Genomic DNA, 23,938 nt, shown 5'->3' with positions numbered 1-23,938 from the left:
CTGTGCTCTGCACTACTCCCCTGATTAATTTGTAATGTCCTATTCTCAAATCAGTGTTTGATAAAGCAAATAAAGCATGACTAATTCCAAGGATTTACGACACCTGCGCAGCCTCCTCACCTGCAGGGCTTCTAACCTGTCCTTGAATGGCAAATATTTGATATGAATCATTCCTGCAGTTCCTCAGTGGGCTAACTAATGCAGTGTACAGGTAGACAACTTCCAGGAACGACGTTCTGCACAGCTGACATCCTGCATCCAGACCATATGAATCGTCAATGTTGGCTGATTCCAAAGGCTGGACAGCCCAGTGCTTCCAGGTGCCTTGAGGCGACTAAGAAAAATGCTACAAGCTGGCTGCACTAAATCAAGAAGCTGTTAGCGACCCAGCAGCACCCTTGACAAAAGCAAACTAAACCAGTGACTGGCAATAAATCCTCAACATCACAAACTAGTTTAAAATCGCTCGTGTTTAAAATTCAGAACTGTAAGGAAGTACGAAGCGATACATTCACACCATCGACAGCAGGGGTCTCTAACTCCGGTCCTGGAGAGCTACTATCCAGTAGGTTTTCTGTCCTGCTTGGCTTCTAATGAGCCACACCTGTTCCTGGTATTTACCTGAGAACAGGTGTGGCTCATCAGAAGCCAGGTATGGTAGAAAACCTACTGGACGGTAGCTCTCCAGGACTGGAGTTGGAGACCCCTGATCTACAGACTTCTACCAGATCAATCACCTTAAGCCTTCTCTAGTCAAAATGTCCCATTTGAGTCCTCCCCCCCCCACCATGCTTTCTATAGCTTCACAAACCAAAATAATTCCCCATTGTTTAACTGCAACTAGCACCACAGCAAGCTAGTAATTACAGTAGCTAAAAGCATCCATCGATCTCCTTATAATGGAGGGAATGCAACTCATCCAACAGTTTTAAAGTCTCTAGACATTTTAGGGCTAAGTTCATACAACTTAGCAATTTATACATATAAATCTGCTTAAAAAAACACCAGACATTTTCACCCAGGTATCCAACAGTCACATAACTATCAGACCTTCCAACAGCATGCACTCACTGAACTCAAATCTCGACCACTGTAGAAACATTGCTTTCATATTACAACTATTCTGGCAGTGACCAGTTTTTAAACCATAAAATTAATGTCCACAAAATGCCTTGTCCTGACAGTTGCGCCAAAATGCTAGACTTGTGTGAAGATCCAAAGACAAGTTACCTCTTTACTCCGTAAGCCATGTTGAGGAGATTGTCCAACCTAAATAAAAAAAAAAAAAAAAAGGAAATGAAGACAGAGTCCCTTGGTTTTTTATTTAACATTTTTACATGGTCTTAAAACCTAAATCTAGTTTGTAGAAGGCATTTACATTTGGCCCAATTAAAAACCCAGTAACTACCGTCTCACAAACCAAGGTGTTGCATGCAGGGCATACCAGTAGGCACCTAGGTGGCCCCTAGTAGACTTTACAGACTTCAGTTTTCCAGCTTCTGGGTTTCCAAAAACATAAAATAACCCCAAAAACTCGTGACCAGCACCCCCTACAGCTGACCTGAAACGCTGCGCCTGCTGGGCCAGGGGCCCAGGGTACCGCCGGCTGGGCGACTGATACAGCTGGGAGAGCAGTGCCTGGCTCGTCTTTTGACTGGGGTTGTTGGCGAACTTGACGGTGATTGGTTCCGTGGCTCCTGGGGGCTTCTGTCCATTCAGTCCCTTGATGGCCTCTTCTGCTTCGACTCTCCTGTCAAACCTGATGAATCCGACTCCCCTGGACACACCTAGGAAGGTCCACGAATTAAGGTCGGAAACGGTCACTTCTTGCCGACGCTCCTTGGGACACGCTAGTGACAAAACCGAAGTTGCTGTTCAGTGGGATATACACGTCAGTGAACGGTCGTGAAGCACCTCTGATGGCTACCAAGAGGTCAGCCTTTGTGCTGCAACGAAAACCAGGCGAAAGCTGCAGAAACCATTCAGGCACACAGCGAGTCCAACGTTACAAGACCTAGAGTCTGGGGAGAGTAGGAGCAGTTTTAACATTAACACCTAGAATTACCTGAGAGGCCTCCTGAGCTGTAACCCTGCCAATAACCCACGCCCGAGAGAGAACACCCAGCCAGATATGCAGTTCATTACGAGTATTTTTAAGGAGCGCAACCATTGCACTTCAGCACAGGAGCTCAAACAAACCAAAATAGCTACAAACATTTTAGCCCTTCCTCACACCTTCAGGGGCGTGGAACGATTCCACCCCCTTCTGCCCACTCTCCACCATGCATATTTATGAGCAGTTCCAGTGTGAGATTTTCTGGGCCTCATATCACCATCTTCGTTAACCGCAAACATAGCTGTGCTTCTCAGAACACAGGCAGCCCTTACTCACCGGTCACCTGGTCCACCAGGATGCGGGAGGTAATGATACGGCCGTACTGGGAGAAGAGCTGCTCCAGTTCTTTCTGAGTCATAGTTTTGGGCAGCCCACTGACGTACAGATTTGCATCCCTGATGGACGCAGAGCTTGGACGGGCATAGGAAACCTGGAGCAAGAGCAATTTAGGGAGAAACACACATGGCATTGACGAGCGAAGGCTCTATGTGAAGCATGATGGCATTTTCAAAAAACACACTGAAACAAGGTCAGCTCACAAAGACCATCTGCACCTACATGTCCTTTCAAAGAATGGTCACATACACACACAGAAATTGTAATAGGAGGGGCAAAGCTTTTGCTACACAAACAGCCAAAAGGTGCAGGGAACTACACAAGCATATGCTTGCCCAAGTGTATAGACATCGTCTGGAAACTGATCGCTGTACAGAGAGGATACATGTACAAAAAAAAAGATACAAATTTTTGCTTCTGTTGTAAACCACAGAATGACAATCCAAGCTTCCTTGAACGGGGGGGGGGTGTCTAGTGTGCACACCAGAAGTAGTTGCACAAAACAGCTCCACAGACAAGCAATCGGCTTGAAATTATGCAACGGGACGTACAGTTTATACTGTAGTGTGTATATATATATGAATCATACATATGGGCAATCTTGACTACAGTAATATGGCAAACCATATGTACTTAGATCAAAGGCAGATAAGGCCATACAATGAGAGTGATTTTTCACATCTGCTTTGAATAAATTAGATTAACCAACCAGGATGGATTTTCCTGGGTGAGGAAGATATGTTTTTGTTCGTTTTACACAAAGACGTTTAGCTAATTGGGTACAGTTGCATGAAACCAGCCTTGTGCTTTAAGAGTATTAAACATTGAACCTACAGGTCATCTTCATTGAGATAAGCTCAGATCTAGATGCATTACATGCCAGCCCATCCTTTACAAATAGGACTAAGGCAGTCATTGTGCCACCTCAATGTTGGCAAAGGGGGTGAATCAAAATCCTCAATTATGTACTCAAACCTGACATTCAAAACAGGATACTGTGCTCTGTATGCAGACATGGAAGCTGAAGTCCATTTGACACAGATTAGCTATAAAATAATGACACACTGATCACACCACCACAACCCGTCGAGAACTATGCAAAGGCAGAGACCAAATGAACAGCGACTGACCAGCAAGATTAAAGATCGGTTAGTTCTCTGCCTTGTGTTTTTTGGTTCAAAGTTTAAAATCAGTCTGACGCCTTAATCTAAAATACTTGCCTTAATTACACATACCCCCCCCCCCCCACACAGGGCTCAAAACCATAGCAAATATTTATGCAAGCTTTATTACCACTTTGATCATGCAATGGTATGGCAATCATGCAAAAAGGGTTTGGAGTTTCTCCATAGCCGTCTATTTTTGTGCAAAACCGTAAGCAGGAAAGGCAGGAGAAATCCATTAGGACAATGGGTCTTGAAGAACTAGCCAATAAGCAGCCTGATCCTCTTCACATGACGAGGGTGCCACTGCCCTCACATCACGAGGCCACGGTGCCTCTACACTTAATTACGGTGTCTGGACTGCTAAGCACTTCCAAGACAAGACTTCCCAGCATCAACAGAACTTGCTTTTAATTAAACCTTCAAATAGGATCCCCTTCTGGCACTGAGATCAATAAACACTCCTCCACCTCACTTCTTGGTCCTGGAGGACAGGCAAGCAAGGTGAAACTAAGCTCACCTTCACACTTGATTTGGTGCGAATCCATGGAGCCTATTCCAATAAACTCAGCAGAGCAATACCTATGTTGGCAGAGCAAAAACTGACTAGACCTGCCGGGTGAAAATCATGACGCATCAAAATTGTGTGCACATCTATACAAATTACTATAGAATTTGCTCAGGGAGTACCCATTAGGACAGGGCAACCCCCCCCAACCAGCCCCATCTTCAAGCCAAACAACGAAACGGGGCTTCTGATTTCAATGTTTACTACCGAAAAGTAAACTCTTGCAATTTCTTTTGAAATGTGTTCAGAACATTCACACTGCTTGCCATGTCCCATTTACAATATGAACTGCACAACTAGGAAGTTTAACTGACCGGACGGGGCTTCACGCCATTCCGTTTTCAGAAGACTGTATACATTTGAGCAGAGATTCAAGACCATATATACTCAACAAAAATGCAAATTGCCCTTTTAGACCGAAAAACTTCCAAAATCTTCTGCTCCAGATTAAGTCTATTGGGAGTTTTCGCTGACAGATGTAATCACATCAGCTGCTAGAAGTATTATTCAAGCAATAGATAAAACTACCCGAGAGGGAGAGTCATGATTTAGAGGCTTATCCTGCCCTGACATAGACCTCCAGGTAGGAAAGTTACCTCAAAGGCTCATGGCATTCAAAAGAACTTCCATCCAAATGCAGAGCAAGAGAAAAATCAGGATAATATTATGCTCCTACCTTCTGCAAAGTGGAAAATTTTGCACAGACACACTTCAGGTTTAGATTGAGATGAAAACTTTCAGGCCAATACTGACCGATGGGCAGGGATGTTTTGGGGGGAATCTTTATACCATGACATTTCTCTAGATTCTTACCTTAATGGTTTTGGTCTGAAGTCTCAGCCCATTTAGTGTGTTGATGGCTTTTTCTGCATCTTTTGGATCCACATAGTTCACAAATCCGTACCCAAGGCTCTGCCCTGCAACACACAAGCATGCTGATGTTGGAGCAGGACCAGCTGAGGAGTAAACGGCGCATGTTAAACCCAGCAGACAAATGACACGCATTGTCTGCAAGTTAAAAATCACCAGCAGGCATTTAGGTGACAATGCTTTGCACAGCAAGGCTGCTTTATTTAAAAGCAGCCCCCGGAACACAATGACCACACATACAATTACTTCACCCTGTTTCACGAATAGGACTTTCTTCCCCATTATGCATTTCATGAAGGAAACGAGCAGTAAGGACTAACAATGAGGTGCCTGTGAAAAGAGCTCATTTCTGGCATATGAGAAAATGCAACATTAATTCAATTTTCTCCTCCTACTCCTTTTGAGCAGTCTCTAGATGGTTCAGGGTCCCGTATGAAGAGTAAACACCACTTAGAAGAAGCCAAGCAATTTGTTTCAATGGTGGCCTCCTGTTTTTTAAAAAAAAAAAAAAAAACGACAGGCATTACTAAGCTATTAGCCCACCAGCTTGTGTAAGGGCCGAGGCAGACAGCGCCACCTAGCACCAAACTGCATGCATTAAATGGAACTACATGTTCCATATTGTGTTTCCTCACATCTCAATTTCACCTGGGCTGACAAAAGTGAATGTGCATCACTTGCTAAAAAGGAGAGTCAAGATCAAGCCTTAATCAGCCATTTAACAGTTCACCCCCATCACAACAGCCAGAAAGACCAATGCTGCACAAAGAGCTGATTTTGTACTTTGCTCTAGTAGTTAGATAAACCTACAGTATAAAGCAACGAACATTACATTAATCCTAAGGTATGCTTGCAGGTGCAGAATGCAGTATGCAGAGATATCAAATCAGGTTTCCTGCAGCAATATCCAGCAACAATTTCTTCTGAAAGCCTTCCCAATATCAAGAGCCCTGCTGCTCAGGATGATAATCGTAGCTGAAACCTTGGTGCAACTTTAACCCCCCCCCCCCCAAAAGCAGTGCCCCCCTTTCCCAAATATACGGGAGGATACCGTAACGTAGCAGTACAGAAATTCAAACTGTTCCACCTCGTGTTCCAGGGAACACGAGTGCCATCACTAGAAGAGATTAAAATGGCCTTTGAAAACAGATGCCACTGCTCAAGCCTTGAGGCAGGTGGTGCTACTGAAGCTCTGTGCAGTGGGACATTTTTAGAAACAGCCGCAGTAGCAGTGATTAGTCTTCCGGACCCCCTTTCCCGTATTTGGGAACTGCACTGCAAACAGCTGCTCGTGCAGCGGTGACAGCAGAACACACAAGCTTAAGGAGTGCAGCTTACAGGCCATGCTGGACAGTGACTTGCAACCATCCTTAAAACATGGTGGGCAGTCCCCCACCCCCCCCAGCCCTGAGAACCCTGAACCATCACAGTAGATGGCAAAAGGTGCACTGATTGCAGAGCATTGGATTGAGTAAAGGCACAAGAGAACATCTGCAACCAGAACAACGAAAGGGATAAACTTTTGGCATTTGCAAGTTCAGTTAAGCCCAATGGCAGTCAGTTTCATGCAGACATTTAAAAAAAGGCCATGTGAAGATTGTTCACAGCAATTACAGGAAAAAAGATATCCATCTTGCATCCAAGCCATTGAGGAGCAGTACAGTGACAAGTCTACGCTGTAACATTCACTGCTTGAGCAAGCCTTTGCCATAGCCAGGAAACTAAGCTAATTGTTAGTGGAATCTTCATATGATCAGCTACCAATAAATAATGATCACAAATGCTGGATTGTAGCAAAATCTAACTTAAATATTCCTGCATTTAAGAACCCAGCACTGTCATGAAGCTAAGACTTCAGGAAGTGATGCAAATGACTCCATGCACCATGCACAACAGAAAGCCAAGGTCATTTGCGATAAACAATCCTTCCTACTCCATATCCACAAAAATCAGTCACATAATGGTTGTTAAAATCCAATAAATACCGATGACCATTATGCAAGACTGGTGCTACGCTAAAAAACCAACTGCTTTTATTTAGTGGTAGCTATGCATTTCTGCCACACAATGTCTTATCCCCTGACAATATTTCAGCACAGGAACCCACAAAACATCAGAAACTACCACTACTGAAGGTAGACACCAAAGGCTATTGGAATAAAAGGCAGCCTCCCTCGCTCCAAGTCAGAGTAAAAATACTGGAACTGCGTTCGACAAGCAGGTTCGCCTCTCTGCAGGTACCCACAGCATCAAACTGAGTAATAGGTGTGCCGAGAGTGTGCTACTCGCACTAAGGGATTAGAATATAAAGCTTACACACACAAATTAGCCAAAAGATGTTTAACAATTACGCAAGCCTTTAATTGGGTGAGCAGCTTGGCTTGCTGCTGGGTAGGTTTCATAACTGCTCCAACTTAAAGGGCATATAATTAGTTTTGCTCTGGTGGTGCCTTCTTTCGTCTTACTAACTGCTCATCTTAAAGCAAGACACCCATATTTTAATTGCAGGCTGTGGGAAGCAGAAACTCAATGTGACACCAAGCATCAAAACTGGAGACAAAAATGTATAAGCTATTTTATGAAGGCAATTTGTGAGACACCAACACTATTGAGACAAGAACTAAACCAACTCAACCATAAAGGAATCCACTGCAAGAGATTGATACTTTACCTGTAATTTTGTCTCGTACCAATTTACAGGATTCAATTTCACCAATGCTTCCAAACAAACTCTTCAGCTCTTCCTGGGTCATGTTCTGAGGCAGATAGTTGACTATCAAGTTAGTTTTACTATCCTCTATGCTTCCCGACTCTACAGAAGAGGAGCAGTTGTTTGAGATTGTGGTGGGACCATTGGTCGTGTTGTTACAAGTTGGTCCATTGGACAGCTGTGTTTCCATGGCAGCAATAACCTGCTAAAAGAAAAAAATAAGGCCAAGTCAGGACTGCCAGTCCACCATCCACTAACCAAAAAAAGTTAAAGGATGCTCTTCAACAGCAGTGTTCTCCATCACATGAACATTTCATCAAGTCAATTAAGAGTCAAGTTTCAAAAGCAACATTACCTAGTTGCCTACCAAATGTCAGCATTAGATAAAGCAATTTTCCCAGATTAGACAAGGTTTACTAATTTTCCCACTAACAGGTACCAAGTGTGTTAATGAGACTTCATGACCCACATTTAAATCAGGTGCCAGCTGTGCAGATGTAACATTCATGTTATTGACAAGTTTTCCAAACCATCTTATACTACCTTGGAGAAAAACCAACTCCATGTGTATCCTCCCATTCCCCCATAAAATCCACTTTAAAAATTACCAAACCCAAGTAGTGCAGGACTGCCAAATGTAAATCATGCAACCCCGTGGCATGACACAGACCATCATTGACCACTGTAGTCTGAATCTCCACATTTCCTCTACAGATTTTCCAAGTACCTCATTGGCATCTAGTAGACCTGCCATGCTCAGGATGTGATATTTCACGTAGGTTTCACATAGAGCAAGACCAGAATCACTCTTCACAAGGTTGCCTTGTTACGGCACCATGCCTGCTTGTTCCCAAAAATTCGAGCTTGCAACAATGACTAAATGGCAGAGCGAGTGACTAAAGGTGGTCAGTAACAATGTTTTGGCCATGCTGAGGAAGACTAACAGGAACCCCCAGTAGATGTCGAGAGACGCAGTCATGCAAGCGTCACACCGCAGGTGGCGGTTACACTCACGCAAAGGAAGGGCACTCAACAGCCGTAAGTGCCTTGCACTCTGGCTCTTTTTCTCCTACATGGTCTATTCAGCCCTTTACAGAACAGGTCAAAACAGCACATCTACTTGCACTGAAAACACACAGATACCTAAACTGAAGACTTTGACTTGCTTTTAAACAAGTTCATTAAACCTTTGTGTAATTAAGAAAAGGCAGATACACCCAAGAAGTGGGTCACCAATGGGTATTTTTCCCCTTGACAGTTTAGACTGGCCAATAAGGTTAAAAATCAAAGAAAGGTCATATGACCAATTGTGCTCCATAAATTAACTAGATAACTGCATGAAGAGACATCCTTTGACATTTTCAGTTTAAATCCTATACACTCATTTGAGGATACACATGTGAATCTGTTTGAAGTAACGTTTAACTGCACTGAAAGGGGAGGGTACAGAGGAAGAAGCACATCAAAATCCTATAAAGCAAAGCAGTTTCAGACCATACCAATACACAGATATTGAACCAGTTCCGTTATTAGCTCCCATATAAATTATCCACTACTGGGAAGCATAAGCAAAATTAGTTCTTAAAAATTTGACCTAGAGCTCCAGATTTAGCAAGGACTGGTGTATTTGGTATGGTCTGAGCAGCAGATCATTAGCGTTAGCCTATGAATAATAAAAATCCCACAGACCCCGGTCCAAGGCTCAGCCGCCCACGAACCACTTCTAAGCAGAGAAGCCACATCGCACAGTCTGACTGCCATGTTAGTGTGGAGTTGCCGTCTGCAATGTGGACAAGAGAGTACTGTACGTTAGATTAACAAGAACAAAACAGTCAGAGTTGATCATTTCAGTTCAAGACCTGTATACACTGGTCATCCATGCATAATTGCCAGTCACTACACACACACACACAGACACACACTCCTAGTATCTTAATACAACTTCTGACACCACAGAAGGAAAACAGCTGTAGGGCAGGTTAAAACATTGATGAATGACAATTTAAACTGGAGGAGTTTAATTAGAGTGCAATATTAGAAAAGTTTGCGGCTGAATATGACTGAGCCAGTAGAATAAAAACAAAGTTGTGCAAACAACTCAAGGCCTTTAAAGGAATCCTGTTCTAGACACACGGCACATCCTAACCTTGCACATACTAACAGGTGAGGCAGACCTTTCCATTTGTCTAAGGTAATCCAAAAATCATCAAGTACGACCTGCAATTTATTCATAATTGTCAATATCTCCTGGCACAAGCACACACTACTGAACCACCGTTTGATGTGTTCAGTATCAGAACTCGTACTGTGTTGAATCCCCCACAAACCTTTGCATTTTCTGTTGAATGCTGTGAGATAAGGTAGCTAGACTGCCAGACTGGGAGTATGACATGCTAAAGATAGGCCAGGTAGTGGAGTAAAATCCCTAAAGTCCTTTAGCACCAGCAGCAGCATCTTACCAAACCCACACAAAAAGACACAGGTATTGAAGACTAAACCTTGCTGAGAATTTAACACACAAGCATATTGACATGACAGAGTGGACATTTTAGATATTCAGGCCCTACCCACATGAGAATGTTGCAATGAAATCAATTCACACTAAAGTTGTCAAAGAACAAGAGTGAATTCAGAGAGAATCCATCTACCAGTCATTAGAGACTGTCAGGTTAAAAAAAAAAATAAAAGAAAATCTGGATCCATTTTGAAAAATTGGGAAGTAGTGTTGCAATATATGCAGCACTGAAGGAAATGCTTCATTTGAAAAGCATGTTAATCTAAACTTAAGGTTATGAGAAAGTGATGCAACCTGGGACACTACATGCCTTTTTACAACGCTCAAAACAGATAATCACTTCTGAGGCATCTAATTTTCATTTCAGAATTGCTGTTTAAGGGGGTGTTTCACAGACATTTCTCAATATTAACCCACTTCCTTCTATGAAAAAGAACTCCCAGACCCCCCATAAAAACTACGTTGCTCAATACACAGCACAGGCAAGAGACAACGAGGTGTTACGCAAGGGTTCACATTGGTGCATGCAGCCTTTATTGAGTACTACAGACCACACTGATGTGTGGAAAAATGTACATGGACCCCCAGAAGCAGGGGTTATGAAACTTCCCCAGTGTTCACGAAGACTGGGACATGAATTCTCCCATTTTGATCGATTAAATATCCAAAAGGGGAAAAGTATGAAAAATTAAGGTTCCATTTGAATAATTTCTGAAACTACCATAATACACTTAACACAATACCCTCCTTCTCATGTGTAAGTGTGTGATTCTACCACTAGTATATGGGCCCTTTATGGAGTACTAGAGTTGCATTCACACCAAGTTTGCCAGCAGTCACTGAAAAAACTAATCTGCCACAGACTGCTAGAAAAAGGTTACAATTGACAAGAACGTCATATTTTGGCAGGGTAGAATAAATGGGTGTTGTGGTATGAAGACTAAGGCAGCAACAACTAAGCTGCCGATAATCAGTAATAAGTCAACAGCAAACCATCATCACTTCATTGCACTGTTTGCAGTGTAAACTGGATAATGTCACCTAGCAACGTGACTGTCCACATCCATTGTGTGTGAAGACTTGACATGTAAACATACATTTGTCCATGGATGCAGACAGTCGCAGTCAGTGCATGCATACAGACAGTCGCAGTCAGTGCATGCATACAGCAATGATATTTCACCAGACCAGCATAAGGCAAATTTATTGCAACAAACAAATGCAAGCTGTGTAGTGAAATGGGTGAATTTAAGAACATGTTTAAGTTTACAGTTGGGTGGTATTATGGTAATACTGTTTAGCATGGAATTGTGGAATCTTGGTGAGAAAGGCTTTCAGGTCTAATTATGACCATTTATTACAAAAATTCAAATTCATGTGTCCTACCACCTGGTTCAGCACTGCTGAAGATACCAGCAATACATACAGTGCTCCAATCAGCACATGAGACTAAGTGAATGAGCTACCTTTCTGCAAAGGAGTTGAGGAAAACTGAGGGTAAACAGCCACCAGGATCAGATAAGCCTCCCTCCCCACCCTAAACTGCCACAAAGTCTGCAGACTTGCAATTCAGCAAGCACATGGTTTCATTCAGAACCAGGAGACACCGTTGAAAGGTAGCAAAATATTCCATAAGCACTCCACATAACAGCAATACTCGCCATTAACATTTTACTGGGATGTTCTGAATGTGCAGCACAGGAGTTAACCAACCATTCCAAGAAATTAGCTTTCAGACAAATCCATGTAAGTTTTTTTTTTTTTTTTGTCAAAAGCTTTTCCCACCCTACATATTAAGAATGCACAGCCTGTACAAACAAGTAAAACGCTACCTGCAGACAACCATGTTCTTATGGTCTTGGGTTGAAATTTACCCAGACTCGAGAGCTGATGCTTTAGTTCATATGTTACCTTTCATTTGCAGTGTCGGCAGCAAAAATTTTGGTTCAAAAAAACAAAAAAAAAAAATCTAAATCCAGATGCAAACAGATGATCAGTGGTCTTTGACTATTATTCAGCAGAAACCATTTAATTCTACTGAAAAGCAGGTTAAAATTTCACTTACTGCAATACATACGAGCTTGTATTTAAGGTCTGGGTTTCCCAAGTAACTGTTCCACACATCCAACCTCTATTCCTGCCCAAATGCTGCATTACTCCCATTACTACCAAATCCCTGTTACCCCTAAAAATAGCCCCCTAATTCATCCACATGAAAACCCCCAATCCCTTTACAGCCAAGCATCAGGTTTGTTCCATTAGGTTTATCACAGAGAAAGATCCAAATCAAAAATGCTACAAAGGTTTAGGACTGAAGCCAAATCTGGTGGTTTCTCCCTCTCTCTCTCTCACACACACACACACACACACGTCAGCTTTCTATTGAGCTTATGGTTACAGTTATGTCTGCAGCAATATTCTGATTCCCAATAGTGTGTGCCTGTTTTCCAACGATAATGACCAACATAATAGCAGCTAGTCATACAGCACAAAAGCCTGCAAGATGCTGACCAGCCTGAACAGTCTGGTTCATTGTTCCCTATCCTTTTGAGTGGTCTATTCAAGTGATTATATTTTGTTCAGACTTGACATTTACATTGTCATATATAATCAAGAATATCTTTGGGATTATAAAAAACTTCAAAAAACCACCTGTTACATAATTTCAAATGTTTGAGATTTTTATGATTGTAATGGAATGCCACAAGGGAACATCAGGCAACAAAATCTTTATGCACAACAAAATCTCAATGAGAAACAAAGCTTACAAAAAATATTAATGCAACACTCAACAGCAATGGGACTTAAAAATCATTACAAAAAACACCCACCTGCAGCACACAGTACAAAAAATCCACATAGCAAGAGATGAGTTTATACACCACATCCATTATGACTACAAATGAAACAGTGATCAGAAATCTCGAACAATTGGGTGCGTTTCATGAGGCCAGAAGTTGAGTGCCTATGCACACGGAAGGCTTGACCAGTTCACTAAACAATGGCAACATCTTCAGACAGAAAAATCCACCCAAGGTTAATTCAAACCAATAACCCTGAGGTGAGGGAACTATTACCTTCAGTTCAACTGCAATTAAGTGAGCAGCTTCTACAAAACTGCATATAAGCAGGTGACTACATTTTAAGATCTAGAACCAATCATATAAAATACTTTAACATTAGGAATTCACATAGGAGTATTGGGCGATATCAGAAAATCAAAGGATAAATGATATACATAAGATGTGCTTAGTGCAGAGAACATGCATAGAGCAATCCAATGCAACAGCAGGTTTGTTAGATGGACTGGGTGGTGGGACAACATGCTTGGTATGACGCAACAGGAAGTGACTAGATGGGCAGGAGGAAGGACAATTTACTGACAAGGCACTTCAATTAGACTTCAATGAGAATTCTGTAATCACAGCAGCATAAGTGTCACCTGATGCAAAGTGCCCAACGTTCCAACACATGGAAAGTTAAGCAGGCCTATTTGGGGCACCCTAAGCAGTTTACATATAAGGATAGTTCAACATAGGGCTGGGCAATTAATTGAAAATTAATCAGTCATTCAGAACCTCTAATCGACATAATGAAGTAACAGACATGGGCAAGATTAAGTTCTAATACTACTTCAAAAAAAATATTAATGCTTTCCTCAGTGAGTTCATGTACTGCCCCCTTAAAAATATACTACTGTGTGTGCCATTTGCAAGAAATCTAGCCTTTTCTCCTTTAGGGAACTTTACCTTAAAACAAAAATGACTTATGAAAAAGGACACATTTCAAGCAATTCATGCTTTGATTTCAGTTCAAAATATTCAATAACCATAAATGGTTCATCCATGAGTTTCCTTGAAGCATTTTAAAATCATAAGAGTTTCATTAGAAAAAATGTCCCAGCTTTAAAGTTCAACATATTTACACCACAAACACTGTCAATGAAATGAGGGCAACACACAAAAAACGTTTATTAGTTGTAATAGATATAAAATGTTCAATTAATTGTTATATGAATTTGAGGTCATATCGCCCAGCCCTAGTTCAACAGCTAGAACTGAACATCCTTAAGATTATACAGTAACTTTTAAATCAGGGCGAATATAGTGTCAGTCTCCCAAAAATGCAGCCTTGAAGTAAGAAACAAATGGCAGGCTTGAAACATAAGGAACCAACATCAATTAATTCACTGCAGGGAGGGGGGAGCCCATGTACACAGGCAGGGAGGTGGCGCATGCAAACCCAGGCTCAGACAGAGCCAAACTAAAAGCACCATAAATGGAATACAAGGGAGTCTTAAAGGCAATTTAGCTTTGGGGACATTTTATATTCACCCCAAGCAAGGCAATGTAAACAGCACAGTAACTGAAAGCCAAAAATAAGGAATGACAGCCATTAATTCTCTTTCAGCTAAATAACCACAATATTCTGCAGATATACCTATGGGAAGCTACACTGAATCAGCACTGAACCTTCCAAGTGAAGAAACACGGAAATTGGAGAAAGGCCCAGTTTCTCATGACAACAGAATCTAAATTTAACTACTCAAAGAAAAGGGATTGAGGTGGCAAACATCCCTTCCATGTTTGAAAGTGAGAGTTTTAGAAACATTTGTGCGCAATTCAAAATTTAAGGGAAGATGCCATTCGGATTTCCCCCAATACTGGTGCTAAAAACAGTGCAGTGCCTAAACTTTAAACAAAACTCATTACATACACACAATGAAAGTAGACAAAATTAAAGAATGGCTTTATTTCTAAGGCAAATTTAAATTAAAATTGAATATGCCTATATTTACGTGACAAATGTATAAACAAAAACTTAAATTCATAAATAAAACCAAACTACAATAATTTAACACTAACAGCTTAACCCTTGTGTACGTGACATTGAGGAAACGCTGACACTTATTGAATAAAAAGGAAAAAAAATTTAAAATCACACAGAATTCTTTACATCCATTTTAAAAGAATTGGCTGACAAATAATGTACAATGCATCTACCTCAAAATATGCTGAATTGGGTGTCTGTACCTCTGTAAGGGTCCAGTGATCAAAAGCTAAATTGGTCATACATTGCAAAAACCACTAGATAATGCCCCATTCACACCTCGCAGTTTAGGAACAAAAAGGGGCAGTAGGGGGGTAATAAGGGTAAGAGGTAAATACAAGCGAAGTTCTAATGTTTTTAGTTTCAGTGACATTTACAAAAGTCAGAATTACACAACATGAAAATGTGTGTTGGAGCACATTGTTTAAGTGCAGTTTACAAAACTGATTTTAAAAGCAGAACTTCGCTAGCAACTATTTTTGGCAAATAAAAGACCACAAATAATTGAAACTATTCTGCTAGAAATTTGGCGGTAAATTGCAGATGAAAAGTATGTGACATACCCAGGGCTGTGGAGTCGGCAAAAAGTTAACCAACTCCGACTCCTACTAAATTTAAATGGGAATTAAAAAAGTAAGTTGAAATGTCCCAATTCACAAACAGTCATAATGAACTACTTCTCTGCTGTAAGAATAAAGCCCAATGCATGCAGTGCATAATGTTACCACAAAACGAACATGTCAAGTAACCATGAAGCATGCTTTTCATTGACTGTATGCGTCACTATATGGGATGTAATGCACAGGTAAGGTGCGGCACCGCTTTCCATTGTGTCGTGTTCCACTGTTACAGGGAACTGTGAACCTAGCCTAAAGCCCCCCATACATTTACAGATGCACTGCCGATTTTTCGGCCGTTCAACGAGTCATCACGCGTCAAACGCCGGAAAAATCATCTGGTGTGTTCTCAGCTCCGTCGGCTCCCCTTCGCTATGCGCTACCCTTGAAACCTTGTTTTCATTGTGTTTGTCTTTAATCTGGCATTATAGTAGAGTGTTGGCTTCCTAGTCAGTAGTTCTGTGGTGAAATGACATGTATGTTGCCTTCCTTTCCTTCAATGGATGTAGAAAATACATTAGCATAGTATATACATACAGAGGAGTCGGAGTCGGGGAGTCGGAGTCGAAGATTTAGAAACTGAGGAGTCGGAGTCGGAGATTTAGAAACTGAGGAGTCGGAGTCGGAGCATTTATCTACCGACTCCACAGCCCTGGACATACCCCAGGAACAGCCTCCACACTGAATCAATCATATGACCCTGGGAGAGCTGTAAAAATGCCGTTTGACTTGCTAGCGACTTGAGGTACATAGGCAAGGGTTAAGTTCATAAACAAAAGATCCATAACACCCCGATGTCACAATCCTTTTAACTGAAATAAATCTAAACTCTTTTAAAGTGTGGCTGTAAGAATTTTAACCGTGTTTAAGGTAGCTACAGTACTAACCAGCGGTAGGCATCTGCTGACACAGCAATGTTAACTAGTGATGACACGCAAGGTACAGTAATGCTTCTGCTGCTTGAACACCAGAGGGCAAATTTCATTCAGCAGCTCAGGCATTTCAGTGGCACTAAAATCTGCACTGCAGTACAGTCTGGTACATACCAATCATCATTTTACTACTGTATATTGGCACCGGATTTTGGTACTCAACCCTAATCAGGAGGGGGGTACAGTTCCTTCGAGTGGAATAAGGAAAAAAAGTGCTGTTTGTACTTATTTGCTGAAAATGTGCATGCTTTACAGAGCCAATCTCATTGGCAAAATTCAAAGCACCAACAGAGGGAAACTAATTTCAGGATTTCAAAAGTTTCTCTAAACTTCAAGACCGTAAAAGTATGTGGGACAGCAGTTGGAGACATGAACATCAAAAACATAAGCTGAACACCTAAAAGAAATAAAAAAAAAGAATACCACAAGAGACAAACCTGGACATCATATTGTCCTGTGAATCTCAATTTTGTCTGAAGCTGAACAGTTTCAATAGGACTATATACCATTTGCCACAAGTCACATCACTTGGCAGTGACCAACTAACAGCAAACCGATTCTGGTGGGCCGTCTTATCATCCCCTTAGACACAGCCTCAGAAAAAGAGCTAGTACAACAAGCAATACTATTGCTCTCATTGGATGTTCTCAGAACACCCATTCATTAGAGCACAAAGCTGAACAAAAGCAGGCACATGAGGCATGGGGCTGGCTTCCTCCATAGCTTCGAGGCTCTTATTTAAAAAGCGCTTGGCAGGATCAGCCAATCCTGCAGCCAGGGGAAGGACTTTGCTGTCTGCGGCAGGCTTCCACCTCACACTGATGCTTCCATTTCAGTGTTGCTACTCAATGGAGTTCAAAACCATGCATACGCCCCCCCTCTGGTTAAAACCAAGGCTCTGCCACACTCTGGATTTCACTAATCCATAATTAAACTGAAATTTAATACCATTTCATGAACAGAATTTGCATCTCTGGCCATGTAACAGAAATTCACCCAAAAAATTTTTAAATTGCAATACCAACCAGGCTACCTGCACCTTCTTAAACCAGAGAAAATCTCTTCAGAATGCAAGAAAAAAAAACACATTTACCAACTAGTCTAAAGCTTTTGCCATGGAAAATATTAGAAATACAACAATCCTTAGCTGCACTAAGTCTTGAAATACAAAATGGAGTTGAACAGCAATAAGAGACTTAAACCCACTACAGCTACGACATGTAAACTGTCAATCACTGCTTTTAACGCCAACAGCAGCCAAATGAAAAAGGATTAAACAAGTAACAGCACATTTCACCCATCGCTGAATTAGATATGTTGCTCCATCAATAAAAAGGACCCAGACTGGCAACCAAAGCCAGATAAGTATTAATGTTTAAAAAGACTAATCGAAAATTATCAGTTACCATTTAGCTCCCCATATACAGCTGGGTCAAGGATATCTACCCTCTAAGCACTTAACACTTTATAATTTCTCTTCACAAATCACTTAAGTCAATCGATTTATCACATTACAACCAACCACATAAGCAGAAGAAGCAACGACACCGGCATTTGGTTTGGGCTCAAAATGGAATGTCTAAACTGGCATTCTAAGTGTGTGGCAGCACCCCCTGCTGGTGTCTGCTGGGCACTGAAGGTGCTAGCCATGCCTCCCCTACTGCTTCACCAGCTGGTAGAGAAATAAGCACTGATCTGTTCTTGGCAGTGGTGGTGGGGGGGGGGGGCGGGGGTGGAGATGTCATGATATTTGCTTTCAGTACACTCTCACACACACACAGCAGCTTTGCACCAAGATTACAGCTGACCTAATGCAATTGCTTCATAAAAATGTAAAATTACTGCATCAAGAGGCTGCAATGCCGATGAGTGACTGGTATTAGCAAGCCCATTATTTAATATTTCTAGATCAAAAGGATCAGATTCAGGAAAAAGTAAAGTAAAACAAAGCCAGTGACCTTAGTGAGTGTATTATGGCTCACTGGTTGGCAAAAAACTGAAGATAAAAACCACGACAGACCATTTTTTGCAAACTACTGAAATTGTGGTTTAAATGTGGAGATTGTGGTTAAGTTCTAACTATACAAAAAAAAAAACACACATTCAAAAGGTCTGAGAACAAAGATCACAAATTCATCAGCACAAGGGATGAAATGGGGAGAGGAAAAAAAAAAAAAAATCTGTTGAACAAGTTTGTTTTCATTCACCCTCAATATTAATTGCTAAATGTAGCACTAGTTATATTCCAAGAGGACAGATTTTATTCCCAATAAGAGCAGCAGGTAATTAAGCAGAAATATCCATGTCATAAGCACAGAACAGCATGTTACAAGATGAGTAATTGACTTTCCTGCAATAAATTTCAGCCTGAGATCAGCCCACATTTATTAACAAGCTAGAATATTCCCCAACATGACACGGTTTATGTATGCATGTTAGAAGCAGGATATTCAACTGTAAAGACCCAGATTACCAGAGAATTTAGGACCAAACAGACCTTCAAATGCAAAGGACAAATTACAAGGACAAAAAAAGTCAACAGCTATTGATGCGTACACTAAAAGCTTGTTACAACCAACCCCAAATACAGATAACGTTAATACAAATTTTCCAGTGAAGAGACTGAAAAGGATGGTTTGCAGACAAGGACCTTGAACCTAATTTATAGCTGGCTACAAAGACCAAAGTAGGGTGCATATATCTGAACATTATTTGAGGCTAGTGTGACCTTACCTGATACACTCCACCAGAGCTATATAATCATAACCAAGGACTGTAAATAGGTTAAGGGATACACATGTCCCTTGCACCACTTAGATTAACAAGCAGCTTGTACTGAAAACGGGGTAGAGTAAAAATCAAGTAGGGTTTGGGTACATCAAACACACATTGAAGGGGCACTTTGGAGACCAGCATGCCTGGTCTGTGATCTAGTGCAATAGGAGCATCCATGACTCAGCATTTTCTGGGACAAGAGGTCACATAGTTATAGGAGGGGAGGAGAAAAAAAAAACACACACACACTCTCTGCTGTGTTATTTTGGTGGAGGTAAGGGATATAAAACTATCAACAAATGAAGAAACCACAAGCGCTATTTAAACATGCAAAACAGGGACAAAATCAGTCATTCATTGCACCTGCAACTGCATAACTACTACCCTTGGGAGAAACTTATGCAAGGGATACAGCACAAATACATTAAAGTACAACTGCTTTTCCTGTGATTACAGCCATAGCCCTCTCCCCTTTCCATAACAATTGGCTATTTTTCTACCCACCTCCTAAAGGGTGGAAGAGAAGCAACTAATCCTTCTGACACTTTGGTCAAAGCGTTTCACACAGTATTCAGTCCTGCAATATGCAGCACAACATTTAAATTCTCCATTCCATAAAGGTCTCAACTGAACCTTGCCATTTTCAGAAAAAAAAGGAAAAAAAATGCCCATCAACCATACATGTTGGAAAAACCCAACTGTGCAAACCTAGCCCAGCATTAGACAGTGTGAAACTACTCCTCTCACTTGGGAGCTAACCCACTCCTTACAACACGAGAGACAACCGAGGGGAACAGTGCCACCACGCTGACAGCCACCGGCAGGGAGATTTTCAGAGACAGATGGCTGCAGCAACAGTGTGGCAACACAGTGGATCACCATCCCAGTGCCGGAGGTTCCCTCTCCCAGGGACACGCTGAAGGAGAGAAAACGCAAGATGCATCACCCAAGCCAAACACCTCCAAATGTAGCACAGAAAAGAGGCGATGTTCTATACCACATCAAAGTGACATTTCCCACTGGGCCATGAAACACACCCAGCCAACATCACCCTATGTACTCCGCCATCGCGTAACAGGGTATAATATTAAGGACAGGGCACCCACCAGATCAGGACATTTCAGTGGCAAGCACGTCTCGAATGTGTAAAACTGCATTATTCGTCTTATAGGAAAAAAAAAGTCACCTGGCACATTGGGCTTCCAAGCATATACTCAGTTAATTGCCTAGCTTACATGACAAGATAAGCCACTGGTGAGAATAATAACTGGACGATTCACAGATTAGACACTACCAATGCACATTTAATGTGCCCTGACAAACATGACCTTAACAGGGCAGATGAGTCGATGCTCTGCAATTTATACACCATAAATATTAAGACATTGGATGAAAGTAACCAAACAAGTACAGCACCAGTGAACCTACCTCAGACAGCAAGCCAACAACCTTAGACAGGATGTGTAGTAGAAATGGTACAATTTCTAATTTCACTGCAGTTTTATTGGCTTAACTGGGTTAACCACCACGGAAGGCGATCGAAAGAGTAACGCCACCCACGAAGCATTAATTCAACAGCATCATCCTATCAGTGATATCTAATGCACACCCTGACCAGATAATATACTGGACTTCTGATAAAGCCACAGAAAAACCTACCATCGTACCCTTTAGCAAGACTTACTCCAAACTAGGCCAATAAAACCATAAAGGGAATTCCGTAAACTTTGGCAATAAGTCACATTCAGTGTTGAGTGCAAGCACAAAGTATACAAGGTGAATACTTCTCAACTTCACATTTTAAGGTTATGGTGAGGGGAAGCAAATTCCAGAAGATCTTGTTCACACCTGTCTATTCCACACTGTCCCATATTCTGCCTTGCTCCTCACACTTTGAGAATAGTTTAAGGAAAAGGCCATTGATCCTTAATCGTTTTACCCTTTGCTACCCATCATATAGGGACTACCATAACATCCATTTGATTATTCACCAAGATTATATACATACCACAAAGAGAATTAAGCTCTGCACCACTAACAATGTTCAATTGATTCCACTGATTAAGACAACGGACTCTGTACAGCTTAGTTACAATACCACCACCCACACACCTATGCCAAGACCGGCATAATTATTAACTACAAAAACAAAGGGGAGGGGGGGGGGCAGTTACGTCCTCTATAAAGAAATGAAACCGTAAGGGTATCAGTTACAGCATATTGTGAAGGACTAAAATGGTACTACTGTTAGACGCTAAAGACACATAACCATTCATCCAGCAACAGCAATACGGTCCTTTTACATTCCGCTGACCAGACAATGAGCAACTAACAGCAATGAGATCAACCCGGATCGTAGGCTCCTGCATGTCCAACGCGGATTTCGCTAATTAAAACGATGTCGACAGAGCGACTCGCAGGGCCTTATGAAACCGCTGCGGCGGCAGCACCAGAAAGATCACTGCAAGCGAGTCCTGTATATGGAGGCTCGGTCGAGCTCCCTGGACAGCTACCTCCGCATGAGGGCGGCCGCCCAAGCCTTCCTACAGCACTAGAGAGGCCCGAGTCGACCGATTTACTTATTTTGGTGCTCATTTAACTTACAGCTGTACTCCCTAAATTACGGCAATTTATTCTCGGCTGCTCCACCATGAAATGCCTCTCCTCCGTTATACTAATTGAATACGCAAGTAAGAAGTTGACTTAGAAGTCGATCTAGGCTGAGAATAAGGACGGCAGGGGCGTAGTTAGAGATATGAATGGATAGAGGGGCTGGGGGGGGGGCGTTGGCAAATATTAAAAAGCTTCATATCTTAACCCAATAAATACAGATTTGGGGGGGGGGGGGGGGAAATAGGCCTAACGGCATGAGCTCGCCGAAGTATCCCATTACCCGATTTACGCTTTATGAAGTTTAGTAACGTTAACGTTGGACGGCTACGACTATAGGACCCATGTAGCAATTAAAGTACCAGTCACCAGTCTAATGCAGGCCCTGGAATACATTTCTGAAAAATGATACACTTTGCAATTTAGTCATTGTCAATAAAATCTCGTAATTCAAACGCGCCTACAAAACACCTTGAGCTACACCTAATAGGGTTTCAAAAATTACCCTTAACCAGAGCCATAAAAAAGGAGCATAATGACCACCAAGCCCCGTAACTCATGATTAAACGGCCTTACACACAAGCAAAAAGATGACCGCAGCTAGGGCTATAAAAAGCATAAGTTTATTACAAGCCGTCGCTGGACAGGCGAGCCCGGCACCCGCCCCGGGTACGCAGCTATCTATGGCCGCTTACAGGTCGGCAGCACCGGCACATTTCACACCGCATATTCTCAGCCGCTAAAGAACACTTCTGACAAAGTCTGGGTTCCATACACGGATTTAGATTATATTTTACTACAACAAACGGGTGGGGGTCTCCGGATCAGGCGTCATCTGTGGACGCTTCAATGTAATGTTACCACTAAGTTCAATACCAAGAAACTTCTGAAGCCCCCTGTGAATTCAAACCTAAAAACCATATTGAATTTTGCAAGACGTCTTACAGAACCGGGTTCATATTAAGTTTATTAGACACTCTGTACTTGTACACAGACGCAGGCGAGTGACCCGCCTTTTGTATATCCACTAGCTAGCTAGCCAAGTTAGCATGGTGACCTTCGACGGCCCGCGGTAACAAGAAGGACCAAACATTACGTGTCAGTCAGTACCTTTGTGGGTAAATACAACTCACAGCAGTCCTTAAATAAGCGCGGCTCCATACAACAAGTGATCGAGACGCCTGCGAAAGCCCGGGCAGGGGGGGGCGAGCGGCTCGGCGATGGCGCCAAATCCACCGGCGTCAACCGATAAACCGGACAACCAGGGGCAGGGAGCGCGCCTTATCGCCTACCTAATTGAAAGCGCGCTCGCGCGGCTCAAGCCAGAGCTCGCGCCGCTGGGCTGGGCGCCGATGGGCTTCAGGTGCGTGCGAATCATTGAGCATTTAAAGGTGCTGATGAGCGACATAAAAACAGATGCGTGAGTCTTTAATAATTACGCGGGACACCACGGGAGAAATTGAGTACTTGTTGCAATGTAGAGCCCCCCTAATGGTGACCGACGTAACCCAACATGATAGTATATAAACCCCTTATGAATGTGAAACGATGCTGAAAGCTGTCAGCTAATTCCAGCCGGTCCCTAGGCGAACAAATGCTTATAAAGTGCTACCGAATAAATAGTTTAACATACGTTACGGCACAAAAAAAAATGCATTTTACAATTTTCATATTTTGGATATGTTGCGATTTTACTGTACAAAAAAACGTGTATGGCATTTTTCTGTAAGAGGAGTGCCGCGTCTGTGATTTATTACCTATCTTGCGGTAGTGGCAGTCAACACGGGTCTACCTGTTCATAAGCAGGCGTGCATCACTTCTTGGGCAATGCATAAACCACAGATACATAGTGAAATCTGCATTCGGATGAAAGACTACATGCTGAAATTCCTATTA

The 23,938-nt window shown here is 42.1% G+C and overlaps 1 protein-coding gene across 14 annotated transcripts in view; it reads right to left on the bottom strand.

Annotated features, from left to right (window-relative positions):
• The window catches only part of LOC111842636 (ELAV-like protein 2), a 28,100-nt gene that overhangs the window by 2,914 nt on the left and 1,248 nt on the right, over nt 1-23,938 (bottom strand). For 2 of the 14 annotated variants that reach the window (XM_023809472.2, XM_023809473.1), the window contains exons 1-7: nt 23,335-23,455; nt 9,453-9,543; nt 7,725-7,965; nt 4,997-5,100; nt 2,393-2,546; nt 1,562-1,787; nt 1,231-1,269 (exon numbers count right to left, since the gene is read on the bottom strand). In XM_023809472.2, coding sequence (XP_023665240.1) covers nt 1,231-1,269; nt 1,562-1,787; nt 2,393-2,546; nt 4,997-5,100; nt 7,725-7,965; nt 9,453-9,543; nt 23,335-23,450 — 971 coding nt within the window. In that variant the 5' untranslated portion in view covers nt 23,451-23,455. The other 12 variants (XM_023809470.2, XM_023809471.1, XM_072697626.1 and 9 more) reach the window with 11 other exon arrangements.

This window comes from Paramormyrops kingsleyae, chromosome 12 (genome assembly GCF_048594095.1).
Source record: "Paramormyrops kingsleyae isolate MSU_618 chromosome 12, PKINGS_0.4, whole genome shotgun sequence".
Lineage (NCBI taxonomy): Eukaryota > Metazoa > Chordata > Actinopteri > Osteoglossiformes > Mormyridae > Paramormyrops > Paramormyrops kingsleyae.
Note: the sequence above shows the minus strand (reverse complement) of the source record. Positions and strands in the feature narration are given on the sequence as shown.